This window comes from Podarcis vaucheri (genome assembly GCF_965113315.1).
Source record: "Podarcis vaucheri genome assembly, chromosome: 11".
NCBI classification, from domain to species: Eukaryota; Metazoa; Chordata; class Lepidosauria; order Squamata; family Lacertidae; genus Podarcis; species Podarcis vaucheri.
In genome coordinates, this window is record NC_138749.1 from 50,693,158 (window position 1) to 50,712,455 (window position 19,298).

Sequence of the window (19,298 nt, forward strand, 5' to 3'; positions counted from 1 at the left end):
GACAAACACACATATTTTTTAACATAATATATTATAAAGCATAAGGTAAAGGTAAAGGTACCCCTACAGGCCAGTCTTGCCAGGCTCTAGGGTTGTGCGCTCATCTCACTCTATAGGCTGGGAGCCAGCGCTGTCCGCAGACACTTCCGGGTCACGTGGCCAGCGTGACAAGCTACATCTGGCGAGCCAGCGTAGCACACGGAACGCCGTTTACCTTCCCGCTGGTAAGCGGTCCCTATTTATCTACTTGCACCCAGGGGTGCTTTCGACCATGCGATCGGCAAGTCCTCGGCGCTGAGGTTTTACCCACAGTGCCACCCACGTCCCCTATTATAAAGCATAGTATGTTATAAAAACATACACCATCCTTTTGTATCAAGTTCAAGCTTACAGATCTTCAAGTTCAGAAAACAAATACTGTATTTGATTCCATTCAACTGGAAGGGACGACTAAAAAATAAATAAAATACAAGCCCAATAGTAGTATATACCTAAATTTGAGATATAGCATTTATGCTTCCAATGAAATCATTCATTTCCCTTCAATACAGGAACAACTATTCTTTATTTGGCCCATATTCATATTACATGCAAATCATTATCCCCAGTTCATTTGTATCAGAAGGTAAACCAATTAATCTGTTACATATTGTTTAATCATACACAATAAGTATGTATGTGTATTTTCATATTCTAAAAATGGTGGTGGGGTTCAGGCCACCCACTGTCATCCATACCAGCCTTGTGAGCAGCACAAAAGGTAATTCGGGTAGCCTTTGTGGGTTTCACTGTTTCCTTGATATTGTGTGTGTGTATAGCATCAACAATCCTTAACTTCCATTAAAAAAACAACAACTGTGAGATAATAAGAAACTTAAGCAGGGGCAGGGGAAAACCCACCAGAGGTTGTATCTTGGTGATGAACCACATTCATATTTGTGGTTTTACATTTCCTGTCATCATAATTATTCTCCAGTGTATCCCGTTTTTCAGTATATGAATAACAAAAAGAACTATTTGAACTTGCTTTAAACAGTTATTCAGTTTCATGTATTATATTCTAAAATGCCTTAAAGTGTCTTGTGAAATATATAGTGTCTGAAAGAAATACAATTGAAGTGTTTTTATACCTCTGAGCATTACATTTTCTCTTTTCTTCTACTTCATTGGTCAAAAAGCTTTTACAAAAGAAAAGAAAGAAATGGGGGAGGGGGAGCTTAGATTCCTGAATACAAAAGTGAATAGAAGGGGAAGGCTATAGGAAACATAGATGTGAAAAAGTGAACTTTACAAAATATGCAATTATTTCTGGAACAACAATAATTTTATTTAATTTTTTTAAAAATAAACAAATCATTGCAAGCAATGTATCACTTTCCAGTTATATAATATCAGAGTTTCTTGCTTCTCAGTTTGCCAAGCACTGCAAGTTTAGGAAAGTGTAAGACTGGATCTCAAGTAGTGTGCATTAGAGTTGGATTAGAATGTGAAATGCACTGAAATGCATCTTCAGATGTGCAAAAGTCCGAAGCATGATGTCTGTTACATTACAGCTAAGTTGTTTTTTTCTTGAGGAAAGTTTTGGTAACTTGGGATTGTTTCTGTGTATAAAGTTTTCATTTGTCATTGAGCTTCAGAGAGCATTTATAATTTGCCTTTGTTGCTGTTGATGGTAAACTGGCATTGGCTTAGAGTACTGTGCATTTTAATTGTGTTTATATAATGCAATATTCTTAGTCCCAAAGGCATCTTTTTCACTTGAGATGTTGTTGTAAGTGAAATGTTCTATATTTTGCATGATCTGCTGAATATGTACTACAGAGGACTAAAGCAATATTGCTCCCAAATGATCTGAATGTTTAAGGGGGGGGGGAGTGAACAAAAGTTTAATCAAATGTTTTTATTTGCTTATAATATACTGTATATTATTTAAGAACAGTGTCTCTAAGGGGCTGTACTTGAGGTGCAGAATGCAACATTTCTGTAATACCTCAAAATCCTATTTTCTCTGAGCATTAAGCAGGAAGCACTTTACTGTACTTAAATAGGAGAACATATAAGCTGTTGCCATGTGCCAAAAGAATGGGTTGTTCTAGGAAACAAAGGACAGAAAATAAAACTTGGTATACAAAGGGCCTGTTCAGATAGATGTATTTTCAGGAGGACTCTCACACTGGGCTCAGCTAGGCTGATTAAGAAAAAGTGATTTATATGTGTTGTATGTGTGATATAATACTGTGCCATCAGATGACAATGTGGAGTCCCATTTTTCTCAACCTGTTTTCCCTGTTTAAATTTACATCGCTTTAAACTGAAACGCTTCTTTGACGTGTCTGGATCCAGCCACTGTCATTCTTTTTGAGACTTTGTAAATATCCTTCTCCTTCTTAGGTTGGATGGACTGGACTATACCACATTTAGTTGAACATGGCTTTAACTAAAGTAACGGTAAAGGGACCCCTGACCATTAGGTCCAGTCGTGGCCAACTCTGGGGTTGCGGCGCTCATCTCGCTTTATTGGCCGAGGGAGCCGGCGTACAGCTTCCGGGTCATGTGGCCAGCATGACCAAGCCGCTTCTGGCACACCAGAGCAGTGCACGGAAATGCCGTTTACCTTCCCACTGAAGCAGTATCTATTTATCTACTTGCACTATGACATGCTTTCAAACTGCTAGGTGGGCAGGAGCAGGGACCGAGCAACGGGAGCTCACCCCATCGCGGGGATTCAAACCTCCGACCTTCTGACTGGCAAGCCCTAGGCTCTGTGGTTTAACCCACAGCACCACCCGCGTCCTGACTTTAATTAGGGTCACTTTATTAAGAACTTAGGAACTGCATAGGGGAAATGAAACCAATTGTGGGAAATGCTCAATTCTCTTTTTAGGCTCCTAAACCTGTCGTGATTAGGTGTGCCTTAATGCCAACTCCTTACCTATGCATGTCACACTCCTTCAGGTTTGGGGGAGGTCTTCCTGGTTCTGCTCCCTGAATATGGCACCGAGCTCCAAACTGTTTAGGTTCCTCAAGGCCGACCCTGTTCAACTTCACCATTGCCCTCTCTACTGTATCCAAAGGAGGAGGAAGAGAAGGAGATGGGCAGGGAGTCCTCCTAAATCTTCCTCCCATTCATCCCCAGAACTAGTGCACCCTTTGGGAGAGTGTTGAAAGTGGCTTTTTGGCCATCACCGTTCCTGCAAGTGAACTCCCACCTGGACCCCTTTTTGAGCTGGACAGAGATGCAGTGGTGTGAGTTGGAATGCTACAGCTAATCTGTATGTTTTAGTAGAACCTAATTAGCATTGTTTATATGAACAGATTGCATATTTTGCGTACTTCAGCATTACAGTGGTACCTTGGAAGTCAAATGGAATTGGTTCCGGAAGTCTGTTCGACTTCCAAAACATTTGGAAGCCAAGGCGTTGCTTCCGATTGGCTGCAGGAAGCTCCTGCAGCCAATCAGAAGCCGTGGAAGTCACGTTGGACGTTCAGGTTCCAAATAATGTTCGAAAACCAGAACAATCACTTCCAGTTTTTGATTGTCTGGAAGCCAAAACGTTCGACACCCAAGGCATTTGAAAGTCAAGGTACAACTGTATTTTGCTCGCATCTGAAAAACATGTCAGGTTTTTGAATTTTTTCAGTGAATACAATGAGGTATCAAAGCAGCTAAAGTTAATAAGGAACATTGACAGTTTTCCTTAAGGCGGCTTATGGTTTCTTTAGGAAACATTGTCATAATCATGATATCTAGAAACTGGCTTCCACTACCAATTTTAGTCTGTTTCCTCACATTTCTTGGCCCCATACAACTGCCCATGGGAGCACTGGGGGCACTGGGGCAGGCAGTAGGATTGGGTCCACATGGAGATGCTGGTTGGGGTGGTTGGACAGGCGATGGAGGGCTCACATAAAGCCACTACAATTTACATGATATTGGTACACAAACTGCAGCAGCATCGCACCCACTCTGCATGTGAAGGCACTCCACTGTTTCTGTGAAATCCTGGCTAGATCAAAGAGCTCCTTCAAGGCCTCACCAATGCACAATCTCAGCCCTGTGATTCTCAGGATTCTAACAATATTCTAACAATATCTTCTGTTATAGAAAAGTGCTATGAGATCTGTGCACCACCTGCAATCATGTAAATGTATCTACGTGGTGTTTTTTTTTTAATCATCAGCATTAGCAGTTCCACATTGTTCATTTTTGAGAGGCATGTTCTCATGGGTATTTTGGAAAAGCATAATGGGTTAATTTATAGGCTGTGATAATTCAGAGTATTTGTTCTTATAGCACCATGTTTTGTTAATTGAAAATAGATGCCCAGAAGGCAGCCCAAATAAATATTTGATCTGAACTATCCCTTCCCAGTTGATGCAAAAATATAATTCAATTAGATTGAACACGTTAGTTCACAAATTCTTCCTGGGGAACAGATTGGGTGTAGGGCCCAAGCTAGTAGATGTTCTTTCAATTCAGGGGGAAAAGAATAAGGACATCATATGCGTGGCTGTCAAAATGTGGTGTTTATTGGGAGGCAGGAGAAGCAGAAGAAAGAGCATGTAAATCCAAGGCCTATTCTGAAAGTTCGCCTGAGAAGAAATTCTGAAGCCAAAGTATAATATGGACTTCTTTTTTGTTTTCATTTAGGTCTGAATAAGAATAAGAATAAGAATTTTATTATTTATACCCCACCCATTTGGCTGGATTTCCCCAGTCAATTTGGGTGGTTCCCATCAGAACACTAAAAATAGAATAAAACATCAAACATTAAAAACTTCCCTAAGCAGGGCTTCCTTCAGATGTCTTCTAAAAGTCAGAGAGATGTTTATTTCCTTGACATCTGATGGAGGGCGTTCCACAGGACGGGCACCAATACTGAGAAGGCCCTCTGCCTGGTTCCCTGTAACCTCACTTCTCTCAGTGAGGGAACCGCCAGAAGGCCCTCGGAGCTGGACCTCAGTGTCCAGGCTGAATGATGGGGGTGGAGACGCCCCTTCAGATATACTGGGCCAAGGCCGTTTAGGGCTTTAAAGATCAGCACCAACACTTTGAATTGTGCTCAGAAACGTACTGGGAGCCAATGTAGGTCTTTAAGGATCAGTGTAATATGGTCTCGGCGGCCACTCCCAGTCACCAGTTTGGCTGCCGCATTTTGAAATCTTTCCCATGAGGTTTTAAAAATCATTATAGTGTTATAATTTGTAGAAGTTACTTTAAGTGGTGCTTCTCCACCCCCCCAAGTGACAAATTTGCAGTGTGCTCCTTCTTGACCTCCTTTAAGCTTGACTTGTAATGTGCTATCCTTAGCTTAATAGAAGTTAGGTTTTGTTTGTATCCTCTGCCTCCCCTGTCTCTTACCTTGGAACAGCAATGAGTCACTATGGTGCATATGCTGATTAACCCCCTGCCCAACAGTCTGTAACCTGAGGATAGTCATTAATTTGAAGACAGCCTGTTTTCAGCAGATTAACAGCTGTGCTGCTTCCATATGCTTTTTAATGTTTTAAATGCTACGAGATGAAGCAATGAGATAAAGCAGTGTTTTATTCATGGAGGTTTTTTTAGCACACGTGCTAAATAATAGCTTTCCACTGCAATTTTGCTCATATTTCTGTAATTCCAAGTAACTATTCTTGACAGATCTCTTCAACTTGTCATCTGAGACCTTTTAAATGTGACTCCTGTATTGCAGACTTAAACTAGATGGCCTATAGTGTCCCTTCAAACTCTACAACTCTCTGAGTCTGTGAAGTCGGTCAGTATTAGGCAAGAAACAACGTGACTTACTTGTCCTGTACAATAATATTATTTGTTCTTAGCAATGGTGCAGGCTTTTTTGTACATTAGTCATGATACTTGGGTAGATAACGTTCTTTGGCTTTTTGACTCCACAGGCCAGATCCGTATCAGAATCCTGACAGGTAGATAGAAAGGCAACCTAGTGTGTTTGGTTGCAACCAAGCCTAGAGCAAAGTGGTGGGACAACACAAGTGATAGGTTGAAATAATAATAATAATAATAATAATAATAATAATAATAATAATAATAATTTATTTGTACCCCGCCCATCTGGCTGGGTTTCCCCAGCCACTCTGGGCGGCTTCCATAGAAACCAAAAAAACACTAAAATATCATACATTAAAAACTTCCCTGAACAGGGCTGCCTTAAGATGTCTTCTGAATGTCAGGTAGTTGTTTATCGTTTTGACATCTGATGGGAGGGCATTCCACATTTTTAAAAAATAATATATGCGGGTGAAATGAGAAGTATGGGAAGAGATCCTAAATCTCAGCTTTGGATAAGCTGAACCCTACACCTTCCAAGCAGCATGACAAAGCATAGCCCCAAAGTCCAGACATCAGGAGGCCTTCCTGCTCCATCCTCTTGTGCGTCCCCAAAACTCCAGGTAGCTGCAGCAGGTGAACCTCAAGAATATTCCATATCCAGGCTAAGGGACTCGCAACCCAGGAGGAGCTGACCTCCAAGAATGTCCTTCACCTTCAAAGGCCCCTAAGGATGCTTATCTGCTCCCTTAGTTGACCTTAACCTTTCCTACACTTCCATGCTAAGAATGTGATCTAATTTACCACACCATCAAATAAACTTACTTAGCTGCACCCACACACTGACCCCCCCCCCAGTTCACTGCAGTAGAGGCAAAGCGCCTTGTCTAGCTTGGCCAATTTGCAGGTGGACATGGTCAACCCCAACAATGCTCCCAAAAGCAGTTTTGCGCAGCTGACAGGGGTGGACATGCTTTCAACTTGAACGTTGCTAATTGTCCTCGTTAGAAATGCTCTGGAACTACTAAATGTCCAATGATAGATTCGTATAAATTGACAGAAGGCTGCAATTCTGTACATACTTACTTGGGAGTAAGTTACATTGAATTCACTGGGGTTGAGCTCATACCCATCTACTGCCCCAGAAAAACTGGGACAACTGTTTTCCCCCCCATGAAAGTACAACGGCCATTTTGGGCCCCTTGCTCTTGCGCGATTTCGGTCCGAGATCGCTTTTTCAGGTCTTTGATATTGCTTGGGTCATGTGACTCTTGCAGAAATTCGTACCCAAAAGATGGTGTCTCAGATTTGGGCTGCATCGTGTTGGAAGGTATGGCTGAGCTCTGAGTACACATGCACAGGACTGCGCTGATAATCCTGTTGATTTCAAAGATATTAAGATAGGTAAAAAGAGAGAATGCTCTGTTTCTTACATGCATTGCAAAAATAGGTAGGTATCCGTATGTAGATAAGATACCTAGACAACATGTAGAACAGCTCCACATCTGACATTTGTTAACATGACTCTGAAGGGGTGGGGCGTTGAGTAAACTATTGCTTGTAAAGATGCCATGATAATTTCTCTGCATGTACATAATTGTAATGAGAGTTGGCATACTGTATTGCAGCAGCTAATACTGTATTGTAGGCAGAATAATCCCTTTCACCCTTAGGCCCCCATATGCAATATGAACATACAGTGGTACCTTGGTTCTCAAACCTAATCCGTCCCGGAAGTCTGTTCCAAAACCAAAGCATTCCAAAACCAAGGCGCACTTTCCCATAGAAAGTAATGCAAAACGGATTAATCCGTTTCAGACTTTTAAAAACAACCCCTAAAACAGCAATTTAACATGACTTTTACTATCTAATGAGACCATTGATCCAAAAAATGAAAGCAATAATCAATGTACTGTACTATAAAATAAATAAGACAGAATTGTAGATGATAAAAATTAAAATTATTTTCTTTTCTTACCTGCAATGATGATAGTCTTTGTTTGGATGGAGGGCTTTTATCCATTTCCACAGTCGCACAATCAATCAATCAGTAGCTGAACTGGGTTCCACATAGTCACAAAAACAAAAAGCAAAAACAAAGCTCCAACCTTAATCCATTCCGGAAGTCTGTTTGACTTCCGAAATGTTCGAAAACCAAGGCACAGCTTCTAATTGGTGCAGGCGCCCTGGAAACAATAGCCGACAGCCACATCAGATGTCGTTTTCTGGGTTTTCAGCGTTTGGGAACCGAGGTACCACTGTAATAATATCATTACAGGTTTGTTGTTCTGTAAAATTTACAAGATTAGGTGTGTGAAGTTCGTTGAACATTCAAAGTGTGATATAAATGTTAAGTTTAAGTATTACGAATGAGTGTAGCACCTTTCTGACTTATGTACTTATGGGAAAATGAAATTCATGATGTATCTCTCAATTCAAGTGATAACTAAGCATGTATTTTCTCCCCTGCACTGGAATGATATTGGTGTTGGGGAAAATTCATATGAGTAGCAGCCCCGATTCATTGATGACTTATAGCTAGAATGTTCACGGACCTGGAAAGCTTGCCAGCAGACACCTGCTTTATCTTTTAAAAGCCTCTACAATCACAATGAGCTACGCACATCCAGGAAACCAATAAATTACATTCCTTTATTCAGAAAGATGATCTTACAGCTGAAATAGTTTAAATTTAGACATACGGCCAGGCACAGTATACAACTCACCTCAACAACCGTGGTAAAGAGACAGGAACATGGTTTGGCATTTTGAAAAATGTCATGGGCTCAAGAGCTACAGTTTATGTAAGCTAGCCTGTGTTCTGTCTGGTGTACGTTAATACCATAGCAAATGTGGAGTGATATAAACTTGCTGTGGTAACATTCAGAATGATTAAGCTGTCTCTCTAAACATCTGCATGACCATTGGTGGGTTGCATCAAATATCTTGCTTCCAGCAGTCAGTAAAACAATATGTGATGGGCTTTATGAGCCAAAAGAATTGTTTCCCTCTGCTGAAGTATGCTGAATATAAAGATACTGGGCCAAGTTCATACCTAGTACAAATCTACCCCCGGGATGAAAATGGTCCATTTTATTCCATGTCTGATGGTCACTTTTAAATTCTTCAATTCTCTATGGTGGTTTGTTCAGACATTCCAAGACATTGGAGTTCATTTTTAAATCTCTCTTGGGAGACTGGCTGAAACAGTCTTGTTCCACTTGAAGGGGGACTGTAATCTGAATACACAAGGAGGTGTAAAGCAAAAGTCTGGTGGTCTTTCTAAGGCCTTTGGGGAACGTAAGTCTGTCTAACAAACGCAATGCAAGCATACATGTGTCTCAAAGCATTTTGCTTTCTGAGATGTAAGGACTGCCTAAGTGTAAACATAGCATTTTCTTGTCTGCCCAGACCCATTCAAAGGGCTTTATTTATTTATCTTATTTAAAGATAATAATCTTTAATTTCCAAGAGCAGCCATAAAACTTTTCACAGTTTTTGAGAGCAATGTAATATCTAATTGTAGTGCGTTTGCATACAGTGTAGAATACAGAAATGAATTTGAAATTCGGCCAGCCTAGGAAGGAAGCATTTCAAAGTCTTTATGAATGCTATAAGACCTTATCTAATGTAAGGAACTATCTGCCATAGTGGATATAGACCCAATTATTTCCATTGCACATTACAAATTATAATTGCCATTAGAGGAGAATCTTGTTCAATAAGAAATGGTCATGTCAAGGTAATCTGTGATCTTATGATATATCTAGGTTACCAATCACATACGGGAAATTATCCTTAAAAGCGCCTGTCCTTTTTTATTTGCGTGGTCTGAATGGTTAAACCTTCTGCTAGAGTAGTTTTCACCCTGAGGAGATGTCTTGAGTTCTTTGTGTCTCCTTTAAGAAAGTAGGTCTGTTCTCTGCCTGATTGCTCTGCCTCAGGAGAAGGCAATGAGAACAATAGCTGTCAGTCACTAAGCAGGCTGAGTGTGTCTGATCATAAAGTAGTTGCTCTGGAATTTTGCCACGATACTATTGTTATCAGAACAACATGAAAATAAAAAGCAGATGCTCTGAGCGCACGTTTAGCAAAATCTTGGTGAACTCCATATGACCTTTTTATGGGTTACTTCTAGTGCTTCCATTTTTATTTTTATTTCTTTATTTAAAAAAAACCTTTTATATTTTCTCGTGAAAGGGAGCAAATAGGAGATCTTAGGAGGTACTTACTATTCATATGTAAGCTTTCTGTGAAATAATGGATTTGATATAATACACTTTGACAGTGCACATTGACAGATTATTTATCACCTTAGGGCATAATGGAGCCATATCACTGGATGGAATAACTGCTTTTGGATGTTTTTAATTATAATTGTTTTTAGAATGTTTTAAAGAGTGTGTTTTTGTTTTTGATTGTGGATTTGTTTGCCGCCCTGGTCTCATTCTGGAGGATGGGCAGGATATTTAATAAATGCAATATATGATAATAATATTTAAGAATTTTTGAATAAGTTCACAAAAATAATTTCAAATATGCTGTCCTGTATTGATGAATACAGCCAAATAACTAAAGCAGTAATCAAGATAAATTTTTCACTTATGGGAAAATTTATCAAAGTTGTTACAGTTGCAGTGACTTGGTAGGGAATGATGAAACTCATCATTCCCCTTGTCATGTGAGCTGCTACCTTTTATAGGATTCAGAACATTTTGAAATGAACAATAAATGGAACGATGCATATAGAACATACTGAAGTTGTATTAAAGTTTCTCTTGAGGCCTTGCTAGAGGTTACACTCCAGCAAAAAATATTCACAATACATCAAAAAGTTGAGGGTTTATTTTAGTCTCAAAGACTCCAGGGCCCATGCTTAAATCTCTCATTTAAACCAGTGAGACTGAAAGCCCCCAACTTTGAATAATTTTTACCAGTGTTAGCAATAATATCTCTAGTGGGGAAGTCAACAAGAAAATACAAAGAAACTAGATTTAAAATTGTACACAGACATGGGTTCTTATTTCAGTTTTCTTGTTTGGAATATTTCTCTACATTTGCTTTAAAACAATCAGCTTCATTTGGTTAACATTTCCTGCTATAAAGCGTGGATTCTCTCTACATGTGCTTCCAGAGAGGTGTTTATTGTGGGATTGATAATCCTCATGCATGCAAGTTGTTTGTTGTGTCCACGTAGCATTGCTGCCATCAAAATGTCAGCCCATATTTCCTCTACCCCTTTAGTTTGGATTTCTGGGGAGAAGCCAATAAATTTAAAAATCCTGTTTACGGTATGTCAGTAACCGGTTTGCAATAATGAACTGGATAAATATTGCAACCCCCCCTCCCAACCTTCTTTTTTATACAACCACCTATACTTGAGGAAAAGTAATGCACAACTCAAAAGCTTATGTTTCCAATGTTGGGAACATTTATCAGTCCAATGAAAAATCACTTGGCTTTTTTAAAAAAGAAAAAGCAAGCAAATCACTTTCGTGCTGCTAATTTCAAATTGCTGAGTCATAATAATTTAAGTACTGGAGAATAAGTGGTTCAGGGAGCCATTGTCACCCTTGCTTTTTGCTTTCCACTCAGCATGTGACAGTTACCACTGGGGACCACACTGCAGTAGTCGCTGCCAATGCAAAAACGGAGCCTTGTGCAATCCCATCACTGGAGCCTGCCACTGTGCTGCTGGATTCAAGGGATGGCGCTGCGAAGAACACTGTGACCAAGGGACCTATGGAAACGATTGCCACCAGAAATGCCAGTGTCAGAATGGAGCCACTTGTGATCATGTGACTGGAGAATGCAGATGCCCTCCTGGATACACCGGAGCCTTGTATGCAACAGTTGTATTTGTTCTATGTGTGGAATAGCAGCAGATTTCACGATACGCGTCATTTATTGGCGTGGGTGACAAGATGATCCATACTGCATCAGTGAGGGTTAAACAACTTGCTCTTTGCTTATGGTTGGGTTGGGAGTTGAATTTGCCTCTCAGTTCCAGGTCCAACTTGCTAAAACAGAAGATAAAAATTAAGTACAGTTGTACTTTGGAAGTTGAACAGAATCTGTTCTGGAAGTCTGTTTGACTTCCAAAATGTTCGAAAACCAAAGTGTGGCTTCTGATGGGCCGCAGGAAGCTCCTGCGGCCCATCAGAAGCCACAGAAGCCCCGTCGGATGTTCGGCTTCCAAAAATCGTTCAAAAACCGGAACACTCACTTCCGGGTTTCTATCGGGTTTGGGAGCCGATTTGTTTGGGAGCCAAGGCATTCAAGATCCAAGGTATGACTGTAATAGAAATTGGGCAAAAACAACAAATCTTAAAGTCTGTTGTGTTGTTGATTAAGCTTTCACGATCCGCTGCTTGTAGTGTTGGACTGGGACCAGGAAAGCATGGGTTCAGCTCTTTGCTCAGCGATGACTTTCATTTAATTATATTGAGGCAGCCACAATCCTTCTCAGTCTAACCCAGTGGTTCCCAACCTTCTTTTGACCATGCCCCACCTAAGCATCTCTAAAATCCTAATCCCCCTCCCAACGTATAATTCGTATTATTCAAAAAATGAACTCATATTCACGTGGTGGAAGCCTAAAAGGCCATTAACTTGGTCTAACTCATTCTCAAATTGCCCCCCCCTTAAAAATCAAATTGTCTCCCTGTGTGTGTGGGGGGGGGGTGCCCCACGTTGGGAACCATGGGTCTAACATATCATACAGGATTATAGTGAGTGGGGGAAGGTATTAGTTCCTTAGAGAACAGTAGTGAATTTTTCTGTAGGCAGTTGCTACGGATGGCACTTTTTTGTTTTGAAGCTTGTACTGTAATTGTGGATCCCAGAGCAGAAGATATTCAAAATGGGTAAGATGCCCTTTGCTGAAACAATCTAAAGAATGGTAACTCTGGCCACAGTATTAGCAAAGTATCCTCAGAAGACAAAAATTAGACAGTCACCAAATAATAGGGAATTGGGATTGTCCATGGTAAATAAGGATCCTTGGAGCATGTGCTGATTTAGTACATACCTTCAGGGGAACCCAGGCTGATAGATAAAAAAAGCTGATTGCCCCAGGCACAAATCCCCCCCCCTTCCTCAATGCACATGCTAAAAGAAAAAAGGTAAGGCACTGAAAAGCCAGCTTCTCCTGGGGCACAGAAAGAAGCACTGTACAATTTCTACACCAGCCTTAATATTGTTCATACAACAGGGCTAAAATCCTGCAAACATTACCACAATTAGATAAATTAGATAATTAATAATACTCATTAGAATTTTAGCATCGCCTCCCCCCCCCCCACCCAGTGCAACTCAATTATAAATTGGACCAGGGAAGAAAAAAATGTAAGGAAGTAGACCTATTTCTGCAGTCCTTTAATTGCTAACTTAGGGACAATTTACCAGGAATTACGTCTGCGCGCTCCATTGTAAGCTGGGGAGTTGTACTGCTTATGCAGCAAAACTCTTGGTGCAATGCTCCCTTTGTTTTACGGATTAGTTTTGCATTCTTTAGCTGAAATAAATGTGCAGCCTATTAAAAGCACCAGAGAAATGTCAATATATTTAAAAGTATCTGTAGTATTCAACATGCTTTTCTTTCTTTTTTAGTTGTGAGGATCTCTGTCCTCCTGGTAAACATGGGCCACAGTGTGAAGAAAGATGCCCATGTCAGAATGGTGGAGTATGTCATCATGTAACTGGGGAATGTGCCTGTCCTCCTGGATGGATGGTAAATGTACCTTTATAAAAGAGTATAAGCTTCCGTTACTGCGGGCCTCTGGAGAAAAATGTAATTGGAACCACAGCCTAACATCAGGCAAGAAAAGAGGAAATGTGTCAGCACACAATACTATCATAAGGGATCAGAACCAAACCATTACAAAAACATATGGTAATCGGCATCTACCAATTCGCATGAGCCTAGACAGGAAGAGAAAATGTATGCTTTCTGTCCCACACAAGATGAATCACTTAAAGCTCTACCAAGTCAGTGACTTGTATTTATCTAAATTTCTGTCCTGCTTCTATAGTTGTATGGGAATTCATGTATGCATTTATATTCTATTGCTCTATCCCTAAGGCTATGGACCACTTAAACAAATATTTACAGCTTTACATTTTGTACAGAAGACGAGGACCTAAAGATAATTCCCCTATATACTCCATGAATATCCTCCAAACACTTCACTGCAATTACAGAAAGCACCTGGCTTTTTTCTTTTTTCTCTTTTGGTAGACCTCCACATGGAGGAAGTTTTTCCAAAGTTTGTAAGCATCTTCCAATAATGTGTCTCTTTTTGCCTTCCATTTTGTATTTTATGTTTGAAAAGCATAGTCAGAAGTCGGAGAGAGAGAGAAGTGCTGCAAGAATTCAGCGCTGGTGCCCTCTCAGAGATGAAGGCAGCCCTGTTTAGGGAAGTTTTTAATGTCTGATGTTTTATCACTTTGATAAAATAATAATAATCATCATCATCTGTTAGGAGCCAGATAGGTGGGGTATAAATAATAATAGTAGTAGTAGTAGTAGTAGTAGTAATAATAATAATAATAATAATAATAATAATAATTTATTATTATTACTATCTAGCTTCTCTCTGAGTCAGCATGTGGTTTGTTGTCCTCAGTTGTTTGTCACCATTGTTCAAGCTTTATAGCTGCTATTCCATGAAGCCAACATACTTTTTAGAAAACGTTGATTAGACGAAGAATCTTACATATGGCAGGGGTCTGAGCAAAATCTGTGTAGCAGGTGTTTTTTTTTTAGAAAAATAAAATAAAATTTACAGTTGAAAACAAATTTAAAATAAAAAGATTGATGTAACAAGTTATCTTTCCCTTTGAAGCATTTTGACTCTAAAGTATCTCCTTGTATTACAATGGATGCCTGAACACAGAAGAGCTATATTTAAAATATCTAAATGTTTACTGTTGCTTAGAAATTAAATCTAGGATTAGATTTATTTTACAGAATGAACATTCCAACAAATTAGCACCCTAACACTTGAGGCAAACGTTTGTTGTGTTGCAAGCTAAAACGGTATCTGGCATTTTTAAGATGTGCACAAGCTGTCTGGTATACGAACATGTTAATCTCCTTGCTTCCTTCAGATCCCCCCTCGTCTTTCCCTCTCGCAGCTGCACTCCCAGGCATAAAACTGAGATTCTGTTTCCAAACAGGGCACAGTTTGTGGTCAGCCTTGTCCTGAAGGGCGTTACGGAAAGAACTGCTCTCAAGAATGCCAGTGTCACAATGGGGGGACATGTGACTCAGCTACAGGGCAGTGTCACTGTAGCCCTGGTTACACAGGCGAACGGTAAGCAGATACAACTTCGCCACTTTCTACCATGGCTACTGAGCAGAAGGGAGAATTCCAATACAGTGGTGCCTTGGTTCCTGAATGGCTTAGTAGTCAAACAAATCGGCTCCTGAACGCCACAAACCTGGGAGTAAGTGTTCCAGTTTGTGAACGTTTTTTGGAAGCCGAACGTATGGCGCGGCTTCCGCTTGAGTGCAGGAAGCTCCAGCAGCCAGTTGAAAGCCGAGACTTGGTTTTCAAACTGTTTCAGGAGTCGAACAGACTCCTGGAACAGATTAAGTTCAAGAACCAAGGTACCACTATACAGTTGTCCAGATTCAGTGGGGATGCTCGGTGGAGATTCCTCTTAAGTTCTAAGATTCAGTGTGTCCTCAAAGTTCAGTGGAGATTCCCCCTAAATTCCAAGATTCAGTGTGTCCTCAAGAGTTATTCAGTAAACACCTGTTGACTGAATTCCTGTAGTGGATTGGGGGTGGGGGGCTGATACCACTTATCTGACCTCCTGACTGCAGAGTTGCTGCTTACCAGGAAGGGAGAGTATGATGGCCAAGGGTGTTGGGAGGTTGGCTCTCTGCAGGTGCAGTGGCAGGAGTGGCATATTGGGATGCAGGTGATGCTGAGCCTCTTGGGCTTGCCGATCGGAAGGTCGGTGGATCGAATCCCCGTGACGGAATGAGCTCCCATTGCTTTGTCCCAGCTCCCGCCAACCTAGCAGTTTGAAAGCACACCAGTGCAAGTAGATAAATAGGTACCACTGGGATGGGAAGGTAAACGGCGTTTCCATGCGCTCTCGTTTTTGTCACGGTGTTCCGTTGCGCCAGAAGCAGTTTGGTCATGCTGGCCACATGACTCAGAAAGCTGGCTGTGCACAAATGTCGGCTCCTTCAGCCTAAAAGTGAGATGAGCGCCACAACCCCATAGTTGCCTTTGACTGGACTTAACCGTCTAGGGGTTCTTTACCTTTGCCTATTGGCTCCCACTGTTGCTCCTTCTAAACAGCAGTGACTCTGCTGCTGGGAGCTCAGGAAAGTGCAGCCATCCCACTATTGGAGAAAAAATATATTCTCTAGCTACTATAGATTTCTTTTTATAAAGTGTTTTAAAACTGTTGTCCTGGAGAAAGACTGATTACATACTGGCTAATTATGACATCACTGCTCTGCTCCCCCTGCTGGTTCTGAGAAAGTTTGCAGCTCTACAATTACAATTTCACTTATTTTCTGTTTTTATGGCTCATGTCAGGACCCCAAATCCTGGTTAGCAAGTTGAAGTCTTTTAGAAGGAAGGAAGATAGGACCTGTTTCCCCCCCTAGCTATGGAACTGGAACTCAGCGTGTGTTTCCTTCCTTTTGTGATCAATATGCTGTTGAATTTTGCAGGCCACAAAAATATCGACTTGCAACGTTAGGCCTTTTGAGAATTAGAAGCTTGCAGTCCTTATTTGGATGGGAGATGGAAGCACTCTCTCTTTCCTGACAACTAACATTTAAAATTCAGCAACATTTTAGAATTCAAAGCTCACTTCTTGAATTTACAAAGTCTGCTTTTGAAATCTGGTGTTGAATGTATTAAGCTGCTTTATGTGAATCTGAAGCATTTGGTCCTACATCTGTCTACTCTGACTGGCAGAGGCTCAGCAGGTATTCCTTTTGTACCGGAGAGCTTTTAACTGAAGATGCTGTCAATAAAATGTAGCAAGAGCTAACTGGGAAGAGCCCCAAAGAGATGAGCGAGACGTCATAATAAAAAAAGCAAAAAAATAAAGGGGGGGAGGGATGCTGGAGGGGGCCCTGAATGACAGAGAGCAGAAGGCAGGGAACCCCATCCAGGACATGAGATTCCAAGTTCTGCATGAAATAAGAGGTGATGGAAAATGTGTGGTCTGATGTGTTGCTTGTCTTTCCCATTGCAAGGGGAAACTCATGAGATGGAGACCAAATGAGATGGGAGCATAATGGGACACTTGTCTATGAACTGTGGAAAGATAGTGGTGATGGCTTGATTGAAGCTCTTTTTTTCCCTAGCCAGCACACATTTTTAGGCCACCTCATTTTGGGGCACTTCAGTTGTGGCTCCAAAGAAGTATGTAAGAAAAGCCCTTCTAGATTAGACCAAGGACACAGCTAGGACACAGCATCCTGTTTCCTACAGTGGCCAATCAGATGCCAGTGGGAAGCCCACAAAAGCAGGAATTGAGCCCCAAAACAGCAGCCTCTCCACGTCTGTTCCCAAGCAACTGGCATTATATGCTTCCCCAAGGTTAACAAAACATGACTAACAAAACCAAAATGAAAAGTCTGGAAAAAGAAATGTCCCCAAACTGATGAAAGCAACAACAAAAACCTACTAGAAATATTCAAAACCCTTTTAGAAATATAAATAAACATGAAAAAGTAAAACTAACTTGTTTTTTCCGCAGCAAACAACCTTGTCAGATGCATGAAACTTAAGGTTATGTATACTCCCCTACCCCAGATACTGGAAGTGAACTTGTCAGGTTGCATCTTGGAGAAATATTTCTTTTCACAGCCCCATTTGTGAAGGAGGATCTGGTGGCATCTTCCCTTAGCCTCTCTCAGCTAACGGAGTTTTGGTCTTCTGTGTTCCCTGCTTTCTGTGTGACATACCTTCAGGAATCACTGTCAGAACTGGAGGGGAGGAAAAATTCTGACAACTTCCCCAAGTGGATTTATTTGCATCCTTGCCAAAGAAGGAACTTTGGCTCTGCTCCTTTTCATGTCAGTGGAACTTGTGCAAGAGACCTTCCCAATGGATTATTCCCTTTGCTACTATGTACTAAGAACTCCCTGTGCTCCCCATTTATGTTTCATCAAATCTTGCATACTGTCTGTGGTGTTTGAAAAGAATGTGTAGCAGCTGGCCTTAACCCTGGCCTCTTTTCCTAACCGTCAATTATCTCTGCATAACCATTTTTGTGTGTGTTGGAAGGAGCACAGAACATTGGTAGAGGCTTTCTTTCTTAGTTCTTGCTCCAACTGCCACAGGAAATAACACACTATGCCGGTTTATTCATTGTGGATTTGACCCTGAAGTGAAGTGAAGGCACTTGTGTTTCGAGGGTAAAATGACTTCTCGTGTGATGGATCCTGTTGGGTTCTGTGTGGAAGAAAAAAATGGTTTAAAGCTATGTCTTATATTTCAGATGTCAGAATTGTGGTAGAATTTTGGGTTCTAAGAAACAAGCATCTAAAGAAAATTCCCCCTTTCCTCTGAGGTATTATAAGTGCTGCATCTAGGGAGATAACATAATGGGGTGAACTCTCTCCCTCCGTGGTAGCTGGAAATAATTGGCTTAGAGCAGGTCAGACTACTTGGCCGTCTAGCTAAGTATTAACTATGACTAGCAGTAACTATCCAAGGTCTTAAGCAGAGGTCTTCTCCATTATATGCATCCTCATCCTTTTAAATGGAGATACCAGGTTTGAAACTGAGATTTCATGCTTGCTAGGTGGTATGTACTATATCACTGATGTGTGGTGCCTTTCCAGTTGCAAAAGATTAATTAAATAGGTTTTGCTGATACACTATTCTAAGGATCTGACTCGTTGCCACATTTGGAGCTGGGAAGGAAAACCGTTGCCTTTTCCTGTAACTTTGTTATGTTGCTTGAGACAGCTGGAACTATTCATTTTAGAGATACTTTTCTGGGACACAACACTAGGCTGCATTCACATGGCTGTTTATTCTAGTTTCACGACTTTTCATTGCCTCTCAATTTCCACATTATATTTGAGCTTTCATGCGACATAAAAGCCACTTCTGGAACTATAGTGGAATATAGTGCGAGTTTAATACTGTCATACCTTGGTTTTCAAACAGCTTAGTTCTTGAACATTTTGGCTTCCAAACACCGCAAACCCGGAAGTGAGTGTTCTGGTTTGCAAACTATTTTTGGAACCCAAACATCCGATGGGAATTCTGCGGCTTCTGATTGGCTGCAGGAGCTTCCTGCAGCCAATCAGAAGCCACACTTTGGTTTTCGAACGTTTTGGAAGTTGAACGGACTTCTGGAACGGATTCTGTTTGACTTCCAAGGTACGACTGTACTCATTTCCATGTTATTTGCTTCCAGAAAAAAAATCCATTTGCAAATAATATGGAAATGAGTGCTAAACTATTAGCTATATTAACTAAACTTTAGCTATATTCCGCTAAAGTTCTGGAAGTGG

The 19,298-nt window shown here is 40.8% G+C and overlaps 1 protein-coding gene across 1 annotated transcript in view; it reads left to right on the forward strand.

Annotated features, from left to right (window-relative positions):
- MEGF10 (multiple EGF like domains 10) overlaps positions 1-19,298 on the forward strand; it is a 118,711-nt gene that overhangs the window by 49,553 nt on the left and 49,860 nt on the right. Inside the window, exons 6-8 of the mRNA XM_082191545.1 lie at positions 11,384-11,630; positions 13,400-13,520; positions 14,969-15,105. Coding sequence (XP_082047671.1) covers positions 11,384-11,630; positions 13,400-13,520; positions 14,969-15,105 — 505 coding nt within the window. The remainder of the gene's footprint in view (positions 1-11,383; positions 11,631-13,399; positions 13,521-14,968; positions 15,106-19,298) is intronic.